We start from the raw sequence: 25,038 nt of genomic DNA on the forward strand, positions 1-25,038 counted from the left end.
TACAAAATGTGGGTCATACAGACCTACTTCCTTGTTAAATTCAAATTACAAGGTATTTTCAAAAATATTGGCAGATAGATTGGGGGCAGTAGTGGGGGATTTATTGCATACCGATCAAAAGGGTTTTGTAAAAGGCAGAAACCTCTTTGACCTTACACATGAATTCATTAGTGCGATAGATCTTGCTTCTAATTTTTCTCTCCCTCTGGCGGCAATGACGCTAGATGCAAACAAGGCATTTGACAGATTCAATTGGAAATATCTCACTGCAGCCCTTGAGAAGTTTAATCTCAGGCCAAGATTTTGTCAAACTATCCGCCTCATATATAGTGAGCCTTCAGCAAGGTTGGTGGTAAATGGCAGAGTGACCAGGTCATTTAAAATCAAAAGAGGAACTAGACAGGGCTGACCCCTCTCCCCTCTTCTTTTTGATCTGTTTATAGAGCCGTTTGCTCAGCGTCTTAGAGATCAGGCAGCTATTTCATCATTTAAGAGCGGTTCATGGGAGAGGAAGGTAGTCCTGTATGCCGACGATATCCTTGTTCTTTCCTCTGATTAAGAATCTTCTTTTTCCCCAGGTCATTAATCTAGCGTGAGACTTCGGCCATGTTTCTGGCTACGAGATTAATGCAGATAAAACTGAGTTAATGACCTGGAATTTGCCTGAGTGCCGATACCAAACCAAAAGTGAGTTGCGTTATTGAGGAGTTAAAATAGTCCCAGAGATAGATAAGATAGCTAAAGTAAACTTTGGGAATATCCTAAAAGAGAGCCAAAAACTCATGAAATGTTGGGTCCATCTTCCATCTTCCATATCTTGGGAAGAGTGAATTTGATAAAAATTATAATCTTACCAAAAGTAACCTTCCTATTTAACACGATTCCACTAAATTTTGAGAAACCGTTGATAGATAAGTTCCAGCAAGCTATCAACGGGTTTGTGTGGGCCTATAAATCTACTAGAATATCGTGGAAAAAACTAAGACGAAGAAGGGAGAAAGGAGGTCTCATTCTTCCCGATATTCAGTATTATGCTTGGGCCTTTCAGCTAGTGCACTCTAGAATGCTGCTAAAATCTCCAGACTCTTCAGGGAGAGGCAAAATGGTTTTAGCTATGTTACAACAATCGGGGCTTCCACATGAAGGTTTTTTATTCAAATATGGGAACAAAAAATTCTTTAAGAAGGTTAGACTGAAAGTCCTAGGTGGTGCGGCTCAGATTTGGGCCAGAATTAAAAAACTAACGGGCCTCGAATATTACTCAAGGCTAGCTCCTCTGTGGGATAGTCCAGGAACTCCTAACTGTCTTCAAGATTTGTTGGCTGTCCCACTAAAAAACAGCTGGGTTATTAACATGGGGGGATTTAGCGGAAGATGGAGCACTCTTACCTTGGACTGAATTAAATGATAAACTGGAAGACGGTATGTCTAGACTTAAATACCTGCAGTTAAAAAGCTGGTCCCAGGATCTAAAAAATCCGATAGGGTTGGGGAACCCCTTGTAAGAACATCTGGCTAATAGACTAGCAGGGACGAAAGAGATCTCGTTCTTTTATTGGGCAATTGAAGAAGCTATTGATGGAGATTTTGAGTTAGCCGGAGAGTTGTGGGGGGAATTCTTCCCAGGGATAGACTTGGTGGACTTGTGGCAAAGCTCTTATAACACTCTTTTCTCAGCTGTTAAACCAGCTTGGCTGAGGAGGAACCACTACTTCACCACACATAGGGCCTACCTTTCTCCGGCGAGGCTCTCTAAAATGTCTAAAGCCCCACCTGCTAGATGTAAAAAATTTAATCTGGAGAGTGTCCCTGATGTACATATGTTTTGGGAGTGCCCATCTCTTTCTGTATTTTGGAAGGGTGTCGAAGTCTCCTCAACATCTATTTTGGGTTACCCAATACAAATTTCCCTTAAGCTTATCATCTTTGGTATATTAAGCGACATCACTGGCTGTAATAGAGGCTTCCTATTTTTTGTATATTATTAGCCAGACGGGTAATATGTAAGAGATGGGTCGAGACCACACCCCCCACACATTCGGACTGGCTATCCGCCCTGTATAAAACATCAAAGACAGACCTGACCAGATTGAAGAACTCTAAGAAGAAAATTATCTGGATTATAAGGAACTAAGCTGGACTTCAGTCTAATCCCTTTTTTATTTGCACAATTCACCAACATTTTTTTTTTGTCCTATGATTAAGCCTCAGGGAAGCTCTTAGACTGTGCTGGTCTGTGCCATTACCCTAGGGGCCCTAGCTGTCGATCAATGGTAGGCCACCAGCATCAGTCATCGGTTTTAAGGAACCTGTAGAGCATGACCATCCTCTCAATAACAACGGGAGGTCAGCAACTGGAAGGAAGTCGGTACGCCACTGGAAGGTGGGGGACAGAAAGGGCGCGAAGCATTACCCCAAGGCCTACTCCTCTTAACAGAGTAACAGCGGTGACCTTCTGATTTCAGGTTAGCTGGGGTCGGAGGCGAATGAGGGGAAAAAAAAAAAAGATGGATTGCTGTATTGAAGACAGATTATAATGCACATTGGAGCTGGGTGCGGCGAACAGGGCAAGGAGAGGGATCAGAACAGGTGCTCACTGTATGGAGAGGACTTGGGCTTTTGCATAATAGGCTTTCTGGGAGTTGTGCACTTCAAACACGATGGCTATGCATGCATGGATACAGAGCATGAGAGTGTAATACGTTATGTGTCAGAGTGATGTGGTCATATTAGTGAAGATCTTTGATGAGACGGGTACTGAATGTAAAATGCTCTTCATTAGCATCAGGTTATTACATGACTGGGTCAGTGCTGGGCAATATGGTAGAAAGGAGCCATGAAGGCAAGCAGCCTTCTGCGTGACAGTCTCGAGAGATGCGCTCTGGCGCTTACTATGCACCTTGTTAGCCATCCATCTGCATAGCTGCTCTACTAACTGATCTGAAAGGCACCAACGCATCGAGAGGGTAGCTAGTGTCTAAACTGGGGTGAGACTGAAGCCAGAGAACTCGATGGAGAAGTAGGTCTTCTCTTTGAAATTGCGTTCCACTTTTCCTCAGTACACTGCGTCCGTGTTTCACCTGTGAGCACCTCGAACCCATCGAAATACATTTTATTTATTTCTGCTATCCTTATGCTCAGGAGACTTAGAGCTACAGAGAGTGAGGTCTGAATATGTTTCTCCATGAAGGAGAGTTAACAGAAATACCATTATTCCAAACATGCTAAAAATCGAATAAAGTTTTCAAAGTGGACTACCTAGCCAGCCAGGTAAGGGAGGACGAGCTTGCACCAGCACATTCTTTAGATCTTACAGAATTATGAAATTATTTTCATACTTTCAATATGCTCCTGGGTGTGACATGTCATCATATGAAGCGTGCACCAAAAATATAGATTCAGCTTTAATTTAGTAATTTGTTCTAATCTTGCATAACGGATCGGGCTGACTAAATTACGTAGGGAAACTTACACCTATTTGGTGCTTCCGGAATCCAGGCATTCAGAGTAACATTTCCTCTATTAGTGTTCCAACATTTATGTTTGTCAAAATAAAAATGCAAAAAAATATTGAATAAATCTGTTGAAAAATTATAACATCTCCACGTTTACTAAATGTTCATGCTGCAATGAGATATGGATGTAGTAGTTGCAGCATTTGAAAGCCCAGACTGTGGCAAACAAAACACATGATGCGCATGAATGCACAAAGAGAACAAAGACTACATGCATTTAAACAATGTAAAACTGATGTTTTTAAAAAGCTCCTGTACAGAGGTGCGCTAACCACATTAGTGAAAGGCTTACAGGATAGCTTGAGATTATCTGATAAACAGCCGTAGACCTCCGATGATGAGATAATGGTTTATAAAGAATATCTTGGGACTGAGGACTAGTTAAGAATCTCTGAACTTCTCGAAGAGATGGGGTAAGGATCTTAAAGGACTAGCTAGGGTGTCTGAATGACAGCCTTTGCTAGCTAGCTGGTTTTGTGTAGATGAGAGGCACAACCCCATTTATTATGCTTATGAGTACACTGTATTTCACAGCATTAGTTCAATTTCTTGCAGATTATGTCCATCAGGGCATATGCACCATATCCATGACAAGTGGCCCCAGGGCCAATTTAATCAATTACCCCCTTCCCACCCTGGTATTTTTAGTTAAGGGCCTTATTATGAGCTTGGCGGACCGATGGACCGCTGAACCCATGGTGGCAGTGTAGCTACCGCTGCACCGGTGGTCCGACTGCCCTATTACAACGTGGGCAGCCATACCACCATGGGACCACTGCTGCCGCCAGGGATCTGCGATCCCTGGTGGTCTTGCAGCAGTCTGAGGCACCCTAGTATGCTGGCAGTACCTCTGCGGCACCAGCAAGCACATTAGGAGTTTCCTCACCCCCACAGTTTTCATGGCTGTGAGCCCGGCATGAAAAGTGTGGCTTGAGGAAAACAAGAGCCCTGTGTTATGTCTGCACCAGGAGATGCATGCAGGGGTACTCATGATGTGCCCAACAAGACTTGCTTTTATTGCTCACATTGCGGTGCCTTTTTTATAGGCACCACAGTAGGGCCACCAGAAAAATGCCCGCCAGAGACAAAAAGAGTCATAACCTGGCGGTCCGTTTCTTATGGCATTGACGGTTTCGGAGTTGGGCTGTGGTGTGGCGGCCCCGCTCGGAGACTGCCAAACTCCTAATAAGGCCCTAAATCTTTGTAGATGTTGGTAAACTGTAATGCAGCTTCTGTGGATGCTAATACTTGTGGATGACAACAAGAAGATAGAGTGGACGCCATTTCAGCATTGGTAAGTGTTTGAAAACAATTTAAATACAGCATCAATCAATTAAAGCAAACCGGCTTTTCTTTTTTTTAGGAGTGGAATGTAATTACATGTTACATCTTGCAGTGAAATAACTAAGCAAAATGACACAGGTTTTAATGGCAGTTCTAAAACCTCACTCAGTTATAGCTTACTTCAGTAATTTCTAATTCTAGAAAATAAAATGTATCATTACAGCTCAATTTTGTGGTATTCATTTTAAGGACATTGGCCTGGTAGATGCCTGAGTTTGACTTGCCGTGTTACCTTACAGTCATTGCAAAAATCTGAGGCAAGCCTTAGCTTACTAGAAATCTGGCATCCAATTTTCTAACAATAGACACGTATAGTCATCAGAACGTACATGTACAGAGAACAACAACTATAGAACTATAGACATTGAACCAGTTCCCTCCTAAAAATAGTAATTTGCGTACTATAATTAATTTCTTGATTTGGCTGAAGGAAAGAGACCTTTCTTCAAACATAGGTAGGTGAGACATTTTCACTGCAACCCTATGGCACTCTCCTAGATTAAATATGTTGAGTATGTTAGACCACATGAAGCCAAAACTCCGCTGGCAGGCATATGCAACACAGAGCTAAATCGAAGTCCCCCACCTTTGACCAAATCATTGAAAATGCGGACCATATAAATCACACAACATGATCAACTCAAGTCACCATTAAGAAAGTCAATATGAATTCAAACTAATTAGTAAATTCGCCTCAAAACTGCATCATGGAACGAGAGATGCGAAATAAGACGTTATAGAAATCGGTGCTGAATGTAAAACTTTAGATTCACAGTAAGTACATATTCTCATATAGTAGTGAAGTGCCTGATACCACCGGCTACATCAGTGGAAAAAATGCAAATTTGATGTTTAATACGTAGAAAGATAGCATAATGTTTGAATGCTGTGACTGGACGTAATTACCACCATTGTTCTGATGTTAGGTAATGTGACACGTAGTTAGCGCTTCTGAGTCAAATAATCAGTAGCCAGGCAAATTGTTGACACTATATAAGATGGTTTGAAAAAAGGTTTATGTGGGTGTTGCTCAAATATTCCATAGGTTTGTTATGATGAAACTATTTCAAGAATTCCAGGGTGCTATAAGTTGATTGTGCTCAATTTGATGGGCACTGCATGTAAGTATGTATTTTTTGGATTTACAAAGCAGAAACCTAGCTACAACAAGCATTTGCAATGCAATCGGTCTTGCCTTTGGGACCTTATATGTATTTAGATATGCAGCACAGTAGCCTGGATGCTAAAACATCTACTGTTCTTTAACATGGAGGGAAAGTAAGCACCAAACTGTGTGACACGCCAGGTATGGGAACACATGAGAGAAATATGGTATAGTCCAAAGCTCTGTTTTTAATATAAAATCAGGGCCTTCGGTGGTCATATCACTGAAAATATTAGATTTGAAAAAAATATTATTGTCTACTGGTGCTCGTGGAAGACAGTTTCTATGGACTGGAATCTAGAGAATGCTAAAGTGATTCTGGTATTTTACTGACCTTTGCTGGTCGTTTTCTATCAAGAAATAGAGGCAGTTGCCAGAAAAAAAAAAAAAAAAGTCCCTCAGCAGAAAGCAATTCTTGTATTCTACTGACCTCTACTGGTCGTTTTTTATCAAGACAGTTAAATAGAGACAGTTGAACAAGCAGAAAGCAATTCTGGTATTTTACTAACCTCTACTGGTCGTTTTTTATTAAGACAGTTAAATCGAGGCAGTTGAACAGAAAAAAAAGTCGCTAAGCGCGGAACCAGACAAGTCCTAGGGCTGATCTCCAGAGCCCACAAAGTACATACACGTATAGGTATATACTACAGTATATACAAGAGGTCCTGAATGCTCAAACTAAAAATGTATTGTTGCATGAATAACATGGTAAAATACACGAGAGCTGGGCAGGGTAATAGCCCATGGAAAGCGTGAGCAAAGCGTTAATTGCATTATCAAGATTGCACGAGCATGTGTATAATAAAGGGTGGTCTCTAGGAAATGGTGCTCTTCACACACAATGGCAAGGGAGAATATGAAGTGACCATGGGCCTGATTTGCCAATAATTGGCATAGGGCAGCGCCACAAGTTTTTTTGCTGTGCTGCCCTACTCCAATTCGAAAGGGCAGGAATGCACCGTATTTACAAGATATGGTGCATACCTGTTCTTTCAGGCGATGCACAATTTGCAGCCGAGTGTCAATGCAGGCACCCTTGCACGATGCTGCAAGGGTGACTTTCACTATGTCATGGTTGTTTTGGTGCAGGAAGGGGCAACTTCCTCTACAAAAACAAACACAAGAGGCATTTCCTCATTGTGAAAAGTGGAAATAACAAGGACAAATGAAACATTTCTTCTCGTTATGCCTTCTCTGGGGAAGCGTAACGTTTTGGCACTGCCCCAGATTTACATGATTTTGTGAATCTGAGTCAGCATCAAAATCCATCCCATAGCAACATACAGGGAATGACCCTTGAGTTTGCGCGGCATCACCTTACTCCATATCTATGAGGCCATGCACAGCCATGCAGGGTGGCTTTGAGTCACCTCATAGATATGATTGACAGACCTGCACCACCGGAGCTTCAAAAACTGCAGCGCTGGGGGCGTGGCTACGTGTTGCAGCGAGATGGCCGCATAAAGGAGTAGCTCCGAGTCCCGTGCCCCAAAACCACAGATCCGATTAATTTATCCATACCCGAGCGTGGGTAAAGTCGCCAGGTGTGTTCTGGACACGGCCGGGCCTGCAGTTGAGCCAGCCGAGCCAGCACAAGGAGAGTGGTGAGCTCCGTGATTTTTTAGCCTCCCTGAATCGGAAGGCCGGGACCTGCCGTGACGGTCAGGATCGAGGAGGGTGCGTGACCGTGCGGCTGACGTGCTGCGCAACATCAAGGCTGGTGGCCTAGTCCCGAGAGGAGGGAGAGGCGTTGATGCGGGGGCGGTGTCCCCATCGCCGTGATATCGGCAGCGGAGTGGTGAGGTCCCTGGGGGCTACATCTTGGTGAGTCCGCCAGACCTGGCGAAAAGAGCAGGGGACAGTGAGTGCCTCCCCTCGGTGGCACGGCCTATCCATCGGAGTGATGTCCCTGACGGGCAGAGATTGCTGAGTGGTGGCGAGTGGATGCCATCAGATCTGATTACCCCCAAGCGGGTGGCTGGGTTCCAGCTCGGTGGGGACCCGGACGCCCGGAGCGTCAAGATATTCCTGCGCAGCCTGTGACGCGGGGGCCTGCATCGAAGTGCCTTGGTGATAGCGGTGCACCCGGTCGATCGGAGGACAGGCGTGATAACCCACCAACGTATACCGCAGAGGGGTGGGACCCCCAGAGCTCACATCGCAGTGAGTCTGCCAGCCCTGAAGTAAGTGCAGGGGGCAGTGAGTGTCCCGGAGTGGTGTCATTGATGGATAGTGAAGGTTGAGTGGTGGTGGCTGGACGTCAACAGATCCTGATTGTCCTCAGGTGAGGGTCTGGGCTCCAATCCAGCAGAGCGCCGGACACCCTGGAGCTGCGTGAAGTCCCTGTATGTCCTGGGATCCAGGTGGCCTGCATTGTGAAGGTGGGAGCCAGCGCTCAAGGGGCCCTGGTGAGAATGAGTGCACCCAGTTGATCAGAATGCCGGTGTGAGACTCCACAAACGTGTACATCAAGGTGAGAGTGGGGACCCTCCCCTGGGACGTTGACACTGGACACTTCCCCTTCAGTCGAGAGATAGAGGCGACGCATGTACTCATTCTCCTCTGTGGTTTGGCCTGGAGTACTGCAGCGAGAGGGGACACATACTGTGTTTTCCGACACCCGCCGTCCCGGATTTCATGTGTTATTGGGTGTTCCCCCTCACCCCTGACCCCCACACAATAGCGACGGGATCCACTGAATCAGCCAGTGGGGTCCAGCGGGCGAGTGACGGAGGAGAGGGATCCCTCACGGTGGGGCAGGATGTCGAGCGGAAGGGGCCCAAAACCGATGCAGCAGAACAAGCTGGACAGATATACTTGCCCAAAGGCAGCTGGGGGGTCGGAAGGAAACCTCCCCGAGCCTACCTTAAAAGACATCATGGATGGGGAGGGTGGCCTTGTTTAAAATGATGATCCTCCCCAGATTCCTTTACGTCCTGCAGAATACCCCCTTCTGTTTTCCCAGGACTTGGTTTCGTGAACTGGATAGTCTAATCACCAAGTTTCTCTGGAGTGGAGGAGGGGCACGCGTGGCTCTGTCTGTTTGCCAGATTCCCTCCTACGATGGCGGTATGGGGATGTCACACTTGCATCTGTACTTTTTGGCGGTACGTCTCCTGGTTGTCCATGATTGGTTTAATGGGGGCGGGTCAGACCCAGCCTACAGGCTTGAACTGAGTGACCTGGGGCTTGCGGACATCCAAGCCATGATATATGGGGGGCCCATTCCAAGCCGACTGCCTGATGTGACACACTCTGTGTTGTTGGCTTGGCGAGCCTCACTCCGTCCCACTGGATGGACGGGGAAGTTGACCCAATGTACTCCCCTCTGGCATAGGGCGTGGCTTCGGGAGGTTAGTGGACTACAGGGGTTTAAAACTTGGGACCTTATTGGCATCTCCCAGCTAGGGGATGTATGGGCCAGGGGCCGTATGTTGTCCTTCCAGGAGCTCCAAACTCGCTACTCCTTACATTCGTCCCAGTTTTATAAATATTTGCAGTTGAGACATGCCCTCCACACGCATATTATGGACGTGACGAGGCTCCCTGAATATAGCCCCACTGAGGATCAGACGCTGCTGGGAGACTTGGGTAGGAGGGGGGTCTCCCGCATTTATCACACCCTAGTTAACAACACCCCCACATCCCTAGATATATTGAGGGGTCAATGGGTGGATTGGGTGGGCCCCGTTGATGAAGTGGATTGGCGTGATGCCCTCATGGCCCCCAGAACAGTCACCGTCTCTGCTAACCTCAAGCTGATTCAGCTCCACTACTTACACACTGCGTATCTCACCCCCTTACACCTGTATCGAGAGGGTTTGCGCCCAGATGCATCATGTGCGAGATGTAACCAAGCACCGGCTGACTTCCTCCACATGGTATGGTTGTGCCTCGCTTAGGACAGTTCTGGGGATCTATTGAAGTGGAGCTAACGGAGGTACTGGGCTGGGAGGTCCCCCATGATCCACGTCACATTTTGCTGGGGATCACCGATGGCCTGGATGGATCCAGGAGTGACAAGTTATTTTTTAATATAGCTATGATGGTGGCAAGCGGGACATAGCGGCGGCCTGGAAAAGCCCTGACCTGCCAGCCCTGGAGAGGTGGCGTAAAGGGGGGGATTGGTGCGCAACCCAAGAGAAAGCCCTTTATAAAGCCAAGGGGTGCGTCAAGGAATACCGCAGAGTGTGGTGGAAGTGGTTGGGGAATGTGGAGCGTCCTGATTAACTTGGTTCCAAATCCTGTCTATTTGATTTTTATGGGGTTTGTGATTGGGGGTTACGTCGCTTTTGTGAATGGATTCAACTTCGTGATTTTCGTGTATTGGCTGAATTGTTTTATGTGGTGTTAAATCAATAAAATTTGCTTATAAAAAAAAAAAGACATCATGGAGGCGATAGCCGGGGTGAGAACATCTATGGAATAAAGGACGGACGCAATCACGGTGGAGATGACGCTCATCAGAGCAGCCCTCACCAAAATGAGTGAAAAGGTCAAGCAACTGGAGGTGACCTTGACTAGTCTTGTCGATGACGTCTCACAACTCCAAACAGATATCCAAGACATGAAAACCTTCGTAAAATTCGCAGAGGACAAGTTGGACGACTATGAGGGGTGCTCCAGACGTAATAATGTGCGAATCATTGGGGTGCCGGAGAAGGTGGAGGGACAGGCACTAGATCTGTTTGTTGAGGATCTCAAACTTAACCATCTATGCCCCAAGGGCCTGTTAAAATTCTTTGTGATTGAGAGGGCCCACAGAGTCCCCGGAGGGCGTCCAAAGCCCAGCGCCGCTCCTCATCCCATATTGTCTAGACTGCTTAACTTTTGTGACCGGGACGTGATCTTACAGAGCACTAGTGTGGCGCCACAAGTCAAATATGAAAATGCAGTCATCTCTTTCTTCCCGTACTTTACTCAAGCCGTACAAAAACAGAGGCGATCCTTTCTTGCTGTCAAGAAGAGACTTAGAGATAAAGGACTGAAGTATGCAATGCTCTTCCTGGCTCGGATGCGGGTTGAGGTGAATGGAAAGGCCTGGTTCTTCGATCACCCGGAGGCAGTGACGGATTGGCTGGAGGGATGGAGAGATGCAAAGGAACACAATGCCCGTTGACACTTGCTCAATATTGAACTCTGACTACGAGACATTCCCTGGCTTGGTGAGCTCCGACGCCTGTTTCGCCCTTTGCCCTGTGATGAGACTAGAAGGTACAGTTGACGGCGATGGACATCCTGGAGAACTCTGACTGGTCGAGTCTTATCAAGTTTCCTGTTTTCAAAGACACTGGTGACTGCCCCACTCGGGTAATAAACCTGGTTTGTTTGGGAAATTAGTGGTGGGGCGGAGGGATGGAGCGCCTTTCCCCACAGTTAGTTTTTAAGTTGGGCGACAGGCACTCCGCAAAGTTGTTCTCATGGGTAGTTTTAGGCCCAGAGTGCAGGGGAGCAGGGAGGGGGGTAGCTGGGTTTGATGTTTTGTGGGTGTTTACTTGTTATAGTTCAATTGGCAGCAACAGTTATAATGGCGCTTGTAGGCAGGCTTACAACTGAAAATCATCGTGGGCACACACTGGGATAAGAGCTTTACTCTACTGAGCTGGAACGTAAATGGGCTCGGAGACAAGGTGAAACGCACTTTAGTCCTACAATACCTCAAACGCCACTCCCCTGATGTGGTTTTCCTCCAGGAGTCACACCTGGTCGGTTGCACTTGTAAAGCACTAAACAGATAGGGGTATAGGCTAGTGGCCCATTCCGGTTTTACTTCTGGGTCCAGGGGAGTTGTCATCATGATCAAAAACTCCTTCCCCTTCTTCCTGTAGTCTACGCGCTCCGATGAGTGGGGCAGGCAGATACGTCGCTATTACATGGCAGTGGGAGGGCAACACTTTAACCTTAATGTCGGTCTCTGTCCCGCCCAGGTTACAGAACCAAACGTTCACTGATCTGGGTACCCGACTGCTCTCGCTTCCTGAAGGTCTCTTACTGGTGGGAGGGGATTTTAATGCGGTGGACTCTGGCTCCCTGGATCGTCAACCCCCCCCCCATGACATAGGCCCCTCGAGTCGCTGGCTTCCTGACAACCTGGAGGTCCTCGGACTCTTGGATGTATGGAGGGCGTTTCATCCTAACAGCATTCAGCATACCTTTTTCTCAGGGGCACATCACAGCTTTTCCCGAATCAACTACCTCCTTACCCCAGCGTCTCAACTCACCCACATTCAGGAGATAGGGCACTTGGCACGGGGTATCTCCGATTACTCCCCGGTATGGGACCGGTTGGTCCTGGGAGACATGCGGGTGGGAAAGGTCGCACCCATCAGCCCTTGGTTCCTATGTAACCCTGTGGTTCGCAAAGAGCTCTTGCTCGCCATAGACCACTACTTTCAGGAAAATCGGGGGTCGTTGAATCTCCCCAAATATTGTGGGAGGCGTTTAAATGGGTAACCATTGTGCAGGCTCCCTCACTTATTGCAGGAGTCAAGTAAGAAAAACAAAAAGATCTTGAAACCGTGGAAGATGAGATCCTCCGGCTGGAGGAGAGTCTCCTTGAGGAAGTGAATCTAGAAAAACGACACCTTTTGAAATTAAAGAGAGACGAATATAAAGGTATTGCCACTGACAGGGCTAGAACTTGGGGGCGGGAAAGAGACGGTAGAGTGTATGAATGGGGAAACAAATCTGGGAAGCTGCTGGCCTGGATGGACAGGAAAGAAAGGGCTAACAGGCTTGTCCCAGATTTGAAAGACGATGCAGGTGGAACAATCACAGACCCCCTGAAATTTGTTAGCGAGTTCACCGGGCATTACAATGCGATTTATCAATCAGGCTGCCCCTTCCTTGAGGATGACTCCATGGATCTCCTTCGAGATATCCGCATCCCTGCCCTCTCTGAAGAGGACAAGAGTTTCCTAGAAAGCGACATCACCAATGATGAAATAACCCAGCCAATCAGGAACATCCAGTCGGGGAAGGCGCTAGGCTCCAATGGACTGCCGATTGAACTTTACGAACTATGTCCAGACAAAATAGCCCCGCATCTATGAGCCCTATTCGAAGAGAGTAGGAGGGTGGGGTCACTCCCGCTTGACTAGCGTCTTGCGTCACAGGTCGTGATACATAAAAAGGTTTGACTAGGGTGATAAGTACTCTGGTGCACCCTGACCAATCAGGCTTTATGCCCCACCGAAACACGGCCATAAATCTGCGGAGGGTGCATGGAGTATTGGGGAGGGTTGACACCATTAAAGAGGCAGCCGTGATTGTGTCCTTAAATGCCTCTATGGCATTTGATACCATCGAATGGCCACACCTTCTTGCTGTTCTCACCAAAATGGGGTTTGGGCTCTTCTTCACAGCATGGGTTAGACTCCTCTACTTGGAGCCATTGGCGCAGGTGGTGGTCAACAATAAACAATCAGACTCATTCAAACTGAGTCGTGGTACCCGTCAGGGGTGTCCGCTGTCGCCCCTGCTATTTGCCCTCTCATTGGAGCCACTGGCGGCCTGGATCCATAGTGACCCAGTGATACGGGGGCTACGGTGGTCGGCAGATTGGGAGGACCGCATCTCGCTCTATGCAGATGATATACTCCTCTATCTAGCCTCCCCCAAAATGTCTCCAAGATGTGTACTAGACATTTTTACGGCCTTTTGTGATTACTCTGGCTACTCGATTAATTGGAGCAAGTCTCTCATATATATCCTTGGAGGCGATTCTACTGCTCTACCCAGGTACTGCCTAATGCAAACAGTGAGGGATGGCTTTCGCTACCTTACGATTTTTGTCACAGCAGACCTTAAGCTCCCACTATGAGAGTAACCTGCTCTCGCCCTCGCCCTTGCGAGATATTGCCAGTTGGAAGGCCCTCCCACTCTCATTGCTGGGCAGAGCAGCTTTATTCAAAATGATATCCTTACCCCGTTCCCTATATGCCCTACATAATTACCCCGATCTGGTCCCTGCGAGATACTTTAGGGAAATTGAAGGCTTGCAGAGGGAGTTGCTACGGGATGGGAGGCCCCAAATAGCGCTCAATAAATAGTTCTTAAACTGGTATGACGGTGGCATAAGTCTCCCCGACATCAGGAAATACTATTGGGCTTTCCCACCTTGCCGCTATTAATCAGGGCACCTACCGAAGATCGGATGATCCAGGTTTTACCATGGATAGATGGCTGCTGCCTGGCAGGGACTACAATAGAACCCTGTATTCAAACCCCAGGAAATTCCCTTTAACTGGTCCAATCAAACACTCTGTCCAGGTTTGGCATGCAGCTAATAAAAGTTTAGGTTGAGACCGGAATATCACATTGGCAACTCTCCTATGGAACTCGGAACAGCTGGGCAACCTGCCTTCCTCAAAGGGATTTGACAAATGGGATCTCATCGGTATCTCCCGGATAGGTGACCTCTGGGTGAAGGGTGATATGATTGCGTTTGACACTCTCCAACAACAATACGAGCTCACCGGCTCTGAGTTTTTCCGTTATCTGCAGATCTGTCATGCCCTTGTAACAACCCTACAGAAGGGCTCCTCCCTTCCTGAGTCTTCACCACTAGAAGACAGATTGCTCGATTGATACCTCCCACAGAAAGCAATTTAGTAACTTATAAAAAAGTTAATAATACCCTGGACCCCCTTGAACGAGTACGTGAGTGTTGGAAAAGAGATGGCCTTGAGCTTGACGACGAAGAGTGGCGAGAGGCGGTGGCTTCGCCCCGAGAGGTGGCGATTTCCGCTCGGCTACGACTGCTCCAACTAAAAATATTGCATAGAACGTACGTCACTGGGTCCCAGATGGTTCATATGGGGAGGGGAGAGGGGGAGATTGTAGAAGATGCTGTGGTCAGGTGGGCACTTTCCTGCACATAATTTGGGAGTGTGAACAGATCCAGGAATACTGGCGGGGGCTACACGAGGTCATGCGGTAAGTACTGCACAAATTTATTTATTTAGAAATTTATAAAGCGCTCAGCTACCCCCAACGGGGGTGTCCCGGCGCTGACAACGTGAGAATAAGAAGGTCAGGGAGGGAAAACTGAAGAAGAACGGAGAGGCTAGGGGCGAGAGAAGAACCAGGTCTTCAGTTTCCTTCGAAACAGAGGTTCAGATATCAGAAATCTGAGTTCCACCGGTAGTTGATTCCATAGTCTGGAGGTGGCCACGGCAAAGGCCCTGCCACCTGTACAAGCCAGGCGGAAGCGTGGGCAGTACATAAGGCGAAGATGGTTAGATCTCAGATCCCGCGTCGCCTGAGTCAACCTGAGTCTATGCATAAGATATGCAGGCCCTCTGCCATTGAGAGCTCTGAAAGCAAGAACTAGAGCTTTAAACTGAATGCGATATTTCACTGGAAGCCAGTGTAGTTTGGCCAAATAAGGTGAAATCAAATGGCGGTAGGGAATGTTATAGATCAGCCTGGCAGCCGAATTCTGCACTGTCTGCAAACGATTGATGAGGTACTCTGGGGCCCCAACGTACAAACTGTTAGGAAGTCCAAGTGGGATGTTATTAAGGCATGGACTACAGTTCTGCGGGACTCAAGAGGCAAAAAAGGGATGATTTTTTTAATCATTCGGAGTTTTCCAAAACAGGATGATGAGACTTTGTTAATTTGGGTTTTGCAGGAAAGCGCTGTGTCAAATTGAAAGCCTAAATTGCGGGCAGCTCGAACTGGCGCCGGGGGAGGATTAAGTTCAGATGGCCACCAAATGTTGGGAGGGATTGCAGATTTCTGATTGAAAAAAAGAACCTCCGTTTTATCAGCATTCAATTTTAAGTTGTTAATAGACATCCAAGAGGCGATGTTAACCAGGCATTGGCGGAAATTAGCTAAGGAGCTTTCAGAGTGATCCTTAAATGAGAACACAAGCTGAGTATCATCAGCATAAAAGATCACTCTGACGCCCCAAGATTCGACCACCTTCGCCAGCGGCCTGAGGTACACCTTAAATAGGAGTGGGCTCAGGGCAGATCCCTGCGAAACCCCCCATATTAATGGTTTCTCCGTGGAAACGAAAGAGCCAAGGGCGACCTGTTGGAATCTGCCCGTCACAAATGATTTCACCCAAGCCAGCGGGATCCCTCTAATGCCCACCTCCAAAAGACGGTTTAGCAAGATGTTATGGGAGATGGTGTCGAATGCTGCGGATAGGTCGAGGAGGACCAGCATGGCCTCCTCTCCCCTATCCACACATTCGCGGATTGATTCAGATGCTTCCAGCAGGGCTGACTCAGTGCTAAAGTTTGGCCTGAAGCCTGACTGGGTGTCATGAAGCAGATGGTTTGTTTCTAGATATTCGGACAATTGCTCTTGTGCCGCCTTCTCTAACACTTTAGCTGGTTTAGGGAGAAGTGAGATGGGCCGGTAGTTACTAAAACATAATGGGTCGGCACCTGATTTTTTCAAGATTGGCAGTAACAACGCATGTTTCCACGAGGAGGGAAAAAGGCCCGATTGCAAGGAGGAGTTCCAGATTTTTAACAGAGGTTTAATCAATAGCGGAGCTATTTCATTCAGAATCTGAGCAGGGGCTGGATCGAGCGGGGAACCGGACTTACATTTTAGAAACAGGGACAAGGCGTGATCTTCAGACAGAGGTTTAAAAGAGGTAAATACTTCAGCGCACGTGGTGTCATTGGGTGAAGTTAGGCCTGGGCAAAATTTCCGTTCCGTTCGCGGAATTTGCGATAATTTGGCATTTCCGCGTTCCGCGGAGAGCGCGGAAATGTCAAAATTTCCGCATTCCGCAGCTTTGCGATAAGTTGGTTCTTGCTCGCGCTGTAAAATAATACAAATTCTCGTGCGCGCGCGATCGCCTTACCTGAATCCCCGCGTTCGCCAACAAGTTTTCCCGATCCGGTCGCGTTCTCCATGAGATGTTGTATTGTTTTAGCCATTTGCGCTGTCTCGCGACAGTTCGCGTCCGCAGTGACGTCATGCGTCGCGCGATCACATCTTTTTTCTCGCGATCATGCACCGCGAGACAACTGAAAACAAGATGGCCGCGCCCGCAAGCAACCACATGGGTAAGTTGGCAACCCGCAACCATGCAGAAAATCTCGCGAACATGCCGGAAAAAAACTTCCGCATCTTCGCGATATTTCCGCTTGTTTTGAGATTTTTAAAATTTTCGCGATAATTTGCGAAAGTCGCTGTCGCAAATTCCGCCCACCCCTAGGTGAAGTAACTGCTGTACAAATCTGTTGAATAGTTGCCGTCATGTTCACGATTTTCTCATGAAAGAAGTCCGACAAGCCATCGCTAAGTTGTTGACTGGGGATGACAGGGCATGCCAAGCAGAGGGATTAGCAAACTCCTTAACAATGTTAAAGAGGGCCTTGGTGGAGTTTTCAGCTCTTTTAATTTTATCCGAAAAGTACTGTTTCATAACAGTGCGTTTGAGTTTATGGAACTTTTTGAGAGCTGATCTATAGAGGGCTTTGGACCCCGGGCCGTATGATTGGCGCCAGATACGCTCCAATTTTTTGCATTTACTTCTATTGTCCCGTAGTATCGATGAGAACCATGGGGCTGAGGGTTTAGATCATAAAGAGGAGAGGTTCTGCAAAGGGGCAATTTGTTCAATGGCAGCAGAAAGATCTTTATTAAAAGTAGATACAGCTACATTGAGATCAGCATCGAGAGGATCAGGGCTAATCCTAGACAAATGTTCCATGGCCATGCAAGTGACTTTATGCCACAAAGACGTACGCCCGGAGGTTACAAGATGTCTCCTTAATGTTTGGGAACCCCACTGATTTGACTGGTATGGAGAAGCTCTGGGCTACTCTGGGTGCAATGGTAGCCAAACGTGATATAGCACAAATGTGGGGGGCAGGAATTTCACCGACTCATGACGCCTGGAAAAAGAACTTAGATTGGTGTATGTTCAGGGAGAAAACGGTTTACGTGGCACGGGGATGTCCTAAGAAGTGGTCTGCTGTATGGTGTAAGTGGAATGCCTACCAGGGAGATGTATGTGCAGCCCCTGAGGTCCCCTCGGAGGATGAACCTCTGTTTTCTTGAAGCCCATCTGGGCACTCAATATGTATCCCAGCTATCTAAGATGCCTAAATGTACTCGCCATATGAATTCATACCATGTAAGTGCACGCTGCTTTGCTGACTGTCAATGTCTATGTTTAATAAAAATATATATTTTATTAAAATGTGGTGCTTCAGTGGGGCAAGCCTTTTGTAAATGAGGTCTAATGTTTGGTTGAAGACATTATTTTTCAATGATTTATGGCAATGCAAGATATGTGACCTTGCAAATGTGAGTCACTCTGTCTATAAGACACTTTTGTTCTTTCTTCTTACCCTACGGATATCTGTGGAAGGTAGGGAAATTTCTTTAAATAACCCTCACTCACCAGGGTGACCCCTTGGTGGATGCTTCATTATGAGGTTCTTCACGTTCTGCTGTGGAACGGGGAGTGCTGAGACTGATGACTAGGTGGAAGCACTGATAGTATTGGGACTAATCCTAATAAAAAAATCTGGTATGAATAAAAGTGGGAAAAATGGGAAACTCAATAGAATGAAGTCTCTGGGCTCCACTGGTTGGTCGACCTTTACCTCATTACTATTCCAACATTCATATTTATCCATTTAAGAATACATCAAAATGTTGAGGAAATCTGTTTATAAATTATGATGTCAAAGAGGCATGAGACCTGAAATCGAACGGGACAACATCGCTTTTAGTTCCTCCTACAGGGGGCCTGGGTGACAATCGATGACCCCCATCCATTGACTCAGCTTCCAGTAGTTAGACATCCGCATTTTGTTGATCACCGAGCTGACCTGGTCCCTCCCCTTGCCCCTGCTATTAGCTCGCATGAAACAGGACTTCTATACTACCCACTACATATTCTGAAAAGGGTAGCATTGTTCAAAGATGATGAATCTATGTTGCTTACTCTTCATCCTATTAAATATACTTCTGGATATTCCTGCCTCCTGCGTAGGACCCTCACTAGTCTGACTCGAACTTCCTATGAGCCGGATGCCTACTCACATAGCTCTCAACAAGTGCTGCCAACCAACCTATGATGATGTTATGGGCATGGAGACATTCACCTTTATTACAGGGCCTCCAAACTCCTTCTATATCATCCATAACAATTATTATGCAAGGAGCGGTCACCACCCTGTAAGGGATGGCTGAAAGGAGGCCAGTCAGACTCTTAATATGTCAATGATGGCCTTCAGAATTACACAACGAAACCAAACAGGCCCAAAATAGTCAAGGATAACCATTAGTATGTGTTGGCTCTACTACGCAATGAACAGTGACAATTGTGCCAGAGATAAAAACTATTATGATGAGGGCAAGCATAGATATATGGCTTCCAGGAAACAAAACTGGGACACAGTGTCAAACAGATACACACACACATAATGCATGTAGATGAGGCTCTTAATTTTCTCTGCTCTTGATCCATACCCTGCTCTCCTTAGCACCTGGGCTAATCATGCACCCAACTAACAAATTTTGACTCTGGCTCCTGCAGACCCACACGTTGGTTAGAACCGAGTTACAAGAAAACAGTAAAACCAAGGTGAAAAAAAAGAAAAGGGGGCAGGGTAGAAACACTCTTACCCCCCAGGCCTGCTCAGGGGGTTCCAGAAGAACCCCCAGGGCCAAAAAAAGCATTTTTTTAAAAAAGAAATTCAGCGAAATTCGCGCTGGGGTCGCGAATCCCACTGAACTTTTAGAAAAAAAATGAAGCGGCCTCCCGCGCTTCATTTAATTGAGGCCCCCGGGTGGGCCAGTTTCTCGCGAAGGGTTTTGTCTCTTGTAATCGCTGCCGGGAAGTACCACCTCGAGGTGCCAGATCTCGGTCCAGGCCAGGCCAGACTTATCAAAACAAGGCTGTGGTCTGAAACAGAAATCAGCAATATCTGCATGGCCTGCAGAGGTCCCACTAGTGCCTAGCTAATGAAGATATAATCAATCCTGGAATAGATCTGGTGTACATGCGAGAAATATTTATAATCTTTGGTTGTGGGATGTAAAGTCCTCCATGCATCACATAAGCCCAGGGAGTGTATTTTCCTTTTGACCCCTTTGGAGAAACTGTTGGCAGTCGCCCTCTGTGAGTGTGAACTGTACAAGGAGTCGTGCCAAGTCAGATTGAAGTCTCTTAGTAGAATCACCGGCCCTTCCACAAAGCCACTGATCAAGTCCAGTGCATTGGATAGGAATGTTGTATGACCTGAGTTGGGTGCATAGAAGGAAAGAAATGTGCAGAGAGTGCCCCGTAGTTTCCCCCTGACCATTATGATTCTCCCCTCCCGATCCATCTTGGTGGCTTCAGGTTGAAACTTGGAGGAACTATGAAAGAGCAAGGCCACTCCATTGTGTTTACTGCCAGCGGAGGACGTATAGATTAAGGGGTATGTTCTATGGCGAAGCCTAGTGACCTCAGCCTTTTTGAGGTGAGTCTCCTGGAGAGCTACTACCTCAAATCGACAGTCCGTAAGATACTTTCAGATTCTTTGGCATTTTTGAGGTGAGTTTAGACCCTTAACATTCCAGGACGCTATGGAGACCGTTGATATACTATACCTCCCCCCCCTCCCTTTGCAAATCCCTACCTCCCTGCGGGTGTAGCAGCCGCCATCTCTGTCATCCAAGCCGAGTACCCCCCGAAACCTGCGTATCACAATGTACCTCCACCTCTCGCGTGGCATGTTGCTGTAAAAGTTTAGAACCCTTGAAGCCTCTACACCAACACCAGGAAGCCTTCCCCCCTTTCCCCCAAACAAAACCCCCAACAAACCCCAAACAAGGTGAGCCGTGCGGCCAACGGGCTTTCGGCTTGAAATTCTTCCAAATAGTATAGAAGAATTCTGGGTGATACGGACAAGGCTTGTACCCCCCAACTGCCGTGTATTAAGAAGTTAGACAGCAGTTCAAAATGAGGAAGAAAAACAAAAACCTCAGTGTCACTGATGAGCAGCTGCGGTGGTTCTTCATCCACTCCAAGAGGCATGTGCACCTAGACTCCTCCGGGGTCCAGTGGATCACATCCCAACGGGTGTTCTCTCAGCCCCGGGACCACTATGGCTGAATCAAGTTTCGAGAGTGTCCCGCCAAGTATGACTATCTGGTAATTTGTTGCGGCTTCGAAACCGTGCGCCAGGGTCGGGAGCCTCCCCGAGGTTGTTCTGGATCGGTGAGGGATCCTGCGGTGCCCTCATTTTCTGGAGGTGGGAGGCCCAAGACGCAGAGACCCTCTGTCAGATCAGACACATGGTGCGCCTTATTCTTACAGTCAAAAGCAAACCCAAAAGGGAACGTCCAACGGTAGCATATGCTTTCCTCTCGTAGCTTGGTGGTAACAGGTCTCAGCAGCTGTCGACACGCCAAGGTGGAGGGTGCTAGGTCTTGGAAAAGGGCGCACTTGTAGCCATGGAAGGGCGCTTTTTCTTTCTTCCTCGCTGCAGTCAGGATGGCCTCCTTTGTTTTAAAAGAATGCAGCATGACCAAGATGTCCCGTGTCTGTTTACGATCTCCAGACTGTGGGGTCCCCACCCTGTGGACTCGGTCTATTTTAATCTTCATCTGGTGAGTGGCTAGGAGCTCCGCGGAGAGGAACAACATGAATGCCTCCAGGTCTGGTCCTTCCGCGCCTTCTGCCAGGTCCCGGATGTGAATGTTCTCCCTTCGGGATCTGTTCTCCAAATCTTCTTCTTTGAGGATCGCCTGCTGGAGCTGGGCCTGGAGAACTTGCTGGGATTCCTGTAGCTTGTGGAGCGTACCTTCGGTTCTTGCATCTGCTCCTCCACCTCCAATACACTGGTGCCGACAGCGTCCACGTCTTGCCAAAGAGACGCCATTTTTTCAGTGAGGTCAACCTTAAGTTGGTCCATGGAGGTCCTCAGGTCTTGTTTTATTTCCAGGCACAGCTCAGCTTTGAAGTCCCGGAGGGTGGCCACCAGGTCGTTGCGGGTAAGCTTCATGCTTTTCGCTTGTTCAATCTCTGTGGGTAGGGAGCCCTTTTCTGGTACAGCAAAGTAGCGGGAGACTTTGTTCGTGGTTTTCTTAGGTGGCATAGGGACAGCGCCAAGCGCAGCGCAGGTACAGGCATCCAGAACCAACCCCAGGGAGCGAAGTGAGAACAGGTCTTGCACATGGGGAGTCTCTGCGTTGAGGTCAGGCCTCTGCTAAGCAGCATGGACGGTCAGCCATCTTGAAGTCAGGCACCACGTGGCAAATGATAGTGAGTGGTTGGGAGCCCCGGGAAGGACCACCTTAGGCATGTCAGGACATGCAGAGGGAGGAGGCTTCACTCACCACCTTCCATCCAGTAATCACAGCCGCGGCCAGGAGCGCTCCTCGGTTGTGTGCATCAGCGAGTCAGCGTGGGTGCCCTTTTGAAGTCAGGCAGGGCCTGAGGGGTGAAGCTCTTTCCGGCCCTTAAGGGTGCTGCAGATGGCGAATCGGGAGGAGACTGACCCGACCAGGGAGATCCATGAGGATGGTAGGGGAGCGCCCACCACCGCCGCCAGTCGCTCACAATACCTTCAGTGCTGCGACCAGGCCCTCACCGCACCACATCAGTATTCATCGGTCCGACGCGGCAAGAGGCCCCCGCAGCTCCATTCTGGCGTGAGGTAGGCGCCACCACTATGCTCCTGCCCCACCATGTCGGCTATATGCTTTGGCCACCATTGATGGTCTGCGCCAGTCCCGTCTGAGGTCCGCAGGTCACACTGATTGCCCCTCAAGCCAGCGCTGTGGTCGACCCTACGCCATTTTGAGAGGGGCCTCGGCATTCGGGTACGGCAGACCTGTGTCCCGTGGGCGCGTCTGTCGCTCAACTTCAGAGCCCGGTGTGAGGCTCCCGCACCTCCAAAATACTGCTAAGTGTGGGCAATCGATCTGCTGCTCTCTGTATGTGGTGAAAACAGCGAGTGGCAGTCGTCGGGGTCCGGAGCTGAGGCGGCTCACGTCCGCTCAGCCATCTTACTTGGCCATGCACCCCCCTTAGTGCTGTTTTGGACTACTTTTGACACAACTTTCTGGAAAGTAAATAAAATGAAAACAATGTTGTGCAGGCTTGTTTAGTCTGTGTCAAATGGTACAATCTGTTTTGCTGTGAAAAAAGATGATTATTATGAGAGCCTGTTGCATAACTTAATTTCCAAAGTAACTTACTTTATTTCCATGTCTCTATTCCAGAATGCCCTGCGCCCATGTACTATGTGGAATGTTTGCCGACTGGCCCGAATGCAGTAGGATCTGAATGTCAGAAGAGCTGCAAGACCCAGGACATGGAATGTGTAAGGGGTTCTTGACTTACTAGCTGTTACGTTTGCATGTTTTGTTTGCTACACAAACTTTGCCGTATTTATATTTATTTTGAATGATTATGGTACACACAACTATCCTGACTCTAACTACGTACATTGAACAATTAAACGGTTCTCCGTCATCAACAATGTTAATCTAGCTAAACACAAAGGACTTAATTCCCGAATATGTTGTGGCTTGAATGATCTGCCCCCAAATAGCTAACTAGCCGTCTCCCTTCTTCATTCCAGAAAATACGACTTACCATCTTCATGCCACTCACAGATAACCTCCTCTGCGTCATCTCCCCTACAATTTAACCTCTTACATTGCCCTACATAAGGCATGTTGTGGTATCTTTTCCTTTCGTTTTTTTCTTGTCGTGACTTGCATCCTGTCATACCACTTCAGGTTAGCCTGTAAGTTTGGCTGCCTACAATATACTTTGCTAAAAATAGCCCCTATAATTAGAAAGCATTGGCAAAGTCAATATTTTTTTACTTTGCAATGGTGATGCTGGTCTTTCTTAATTTTGTAACATGTTCTTCATCCAAATGAATGAAATAGTCCAAGGCAATGGTTGAACGAGGCTCATCCAAAGTGGCTCATGGTAGGTGCACCTACGAGGTTTGATGTGTGGTGACTTGTATAGAAAACACACGCTGTGCTTGACATCCCCTTTCACTTCTTCTTTCTAGCAATATTTCTCTGTGAAAAAAGACAAATCATGACCAAATATAGAAGTCTTTATGCAACATACAAATTAACCAAAGCTCACTGAAAACCCAGGGTCTTTGTTTGCTGCACCATACTGGAAAACATAGACTGATCCATCATACTGCGGTCCATATTTTGTGGTGTAATGTTGTATACATATTTGGCACATATGTGGATTACATCGGAATCGTTCTTACGGGTCTCTGCTATGAACACCTGAGGCTGAATCTTCATTGACGAACACTCTGAATAAGAACCAGTGCAGGAAATATCTGCAGCAGGGATGAAGATGGGAGTCTCTGTTGCTCTCTAGCTCTACAAGCATAAGAACAGTCTAGGATAAAGAGAGGCAAGGAAAGGGGAAAGTGTTGGAAGGTGGCTTAATAGTAGGGGTTAGCAGGTACCTACCACTAGTAATTTTTTTTGTTTAATATTTGTATTGAGTTTTATATATGTAACCCCAATTACAAACATATTCAGCACTTGCAGAATCAGTTGGCAACAACAAAAACCATATTTATCAGGGCAATGTACCAATGTATTAACAGACGGCATTTGCCCCATCCATATCTATGCATCATAGTAATTTACATCTGATATAGCAGTTATACATTAATGTCATTCAGACTTTGTTACTATTTCAATATCAAAGCATAGCATCAGTGCCTATTTCACTCACAAATGTATTTTGCGTGTACATTTCAACAGTGGCGTAGCTGGGGGGGGGGGCGGTGGGGGCGGTCCGCCCCAGACGGCACTATTTTGGGGGCGGACAAAGGCATTCCGATAAGACTCGGCTTGCTTTCGTGGACGGGCAGAGAATGAATAGCACTCGGGCAATGTCCTCTTCTTTTCTGTGCTGGCAGCTGCCCCCCCCCCTCTTCCTATTATCCCTTCTCTTTCTGTCTTGGTCCTCACTTACTGAAAACCGTAGCTTGAAGAAACGATTCACAACCTCTCTTTCCTTCTTTCATTTAGTTG

At 47.3% G+C, this 25,038-nt stretch overlaps 1 protein-coding gene across 1 annotated transcript in view; it reads left to right on the top strand.

Annotated features, from left to right (window-relative positions):
- LOC146860897 (uncharacterized) overlaps positions 1-25,038 on the top strand; it is a 1,545,865-nt gene that overhangs the window by 979,825 nt on the left and 541,002 nt on the right. Inside the window, exon 18 of the mRNA XM_085646178.1 lies at positions 23,230-23,330. Within this exon, the coding sequence (XP_085502304.1) occupies positions 23,230-23,330 (101 nt within the window). The remainder of the gene's footprint in view (positions 1-23,229; positions 23,331-25,038) is intronic.

Source organism: Triturus cristatus, chromosome 3_1 (genome assembly GCF_964204655.1).
Source record: "Triturus cristatus chromosome 3_1, aTriCri1.1, whole genome shotgun sequence".
In the NCBI taxonomy this organism is placed as follows: domain Eukaryota; kingdom Metazoa; phylum Chordata; class Amphibia; order Caudata; family Salamandridae; genus Triturus; species Triturus cristatus.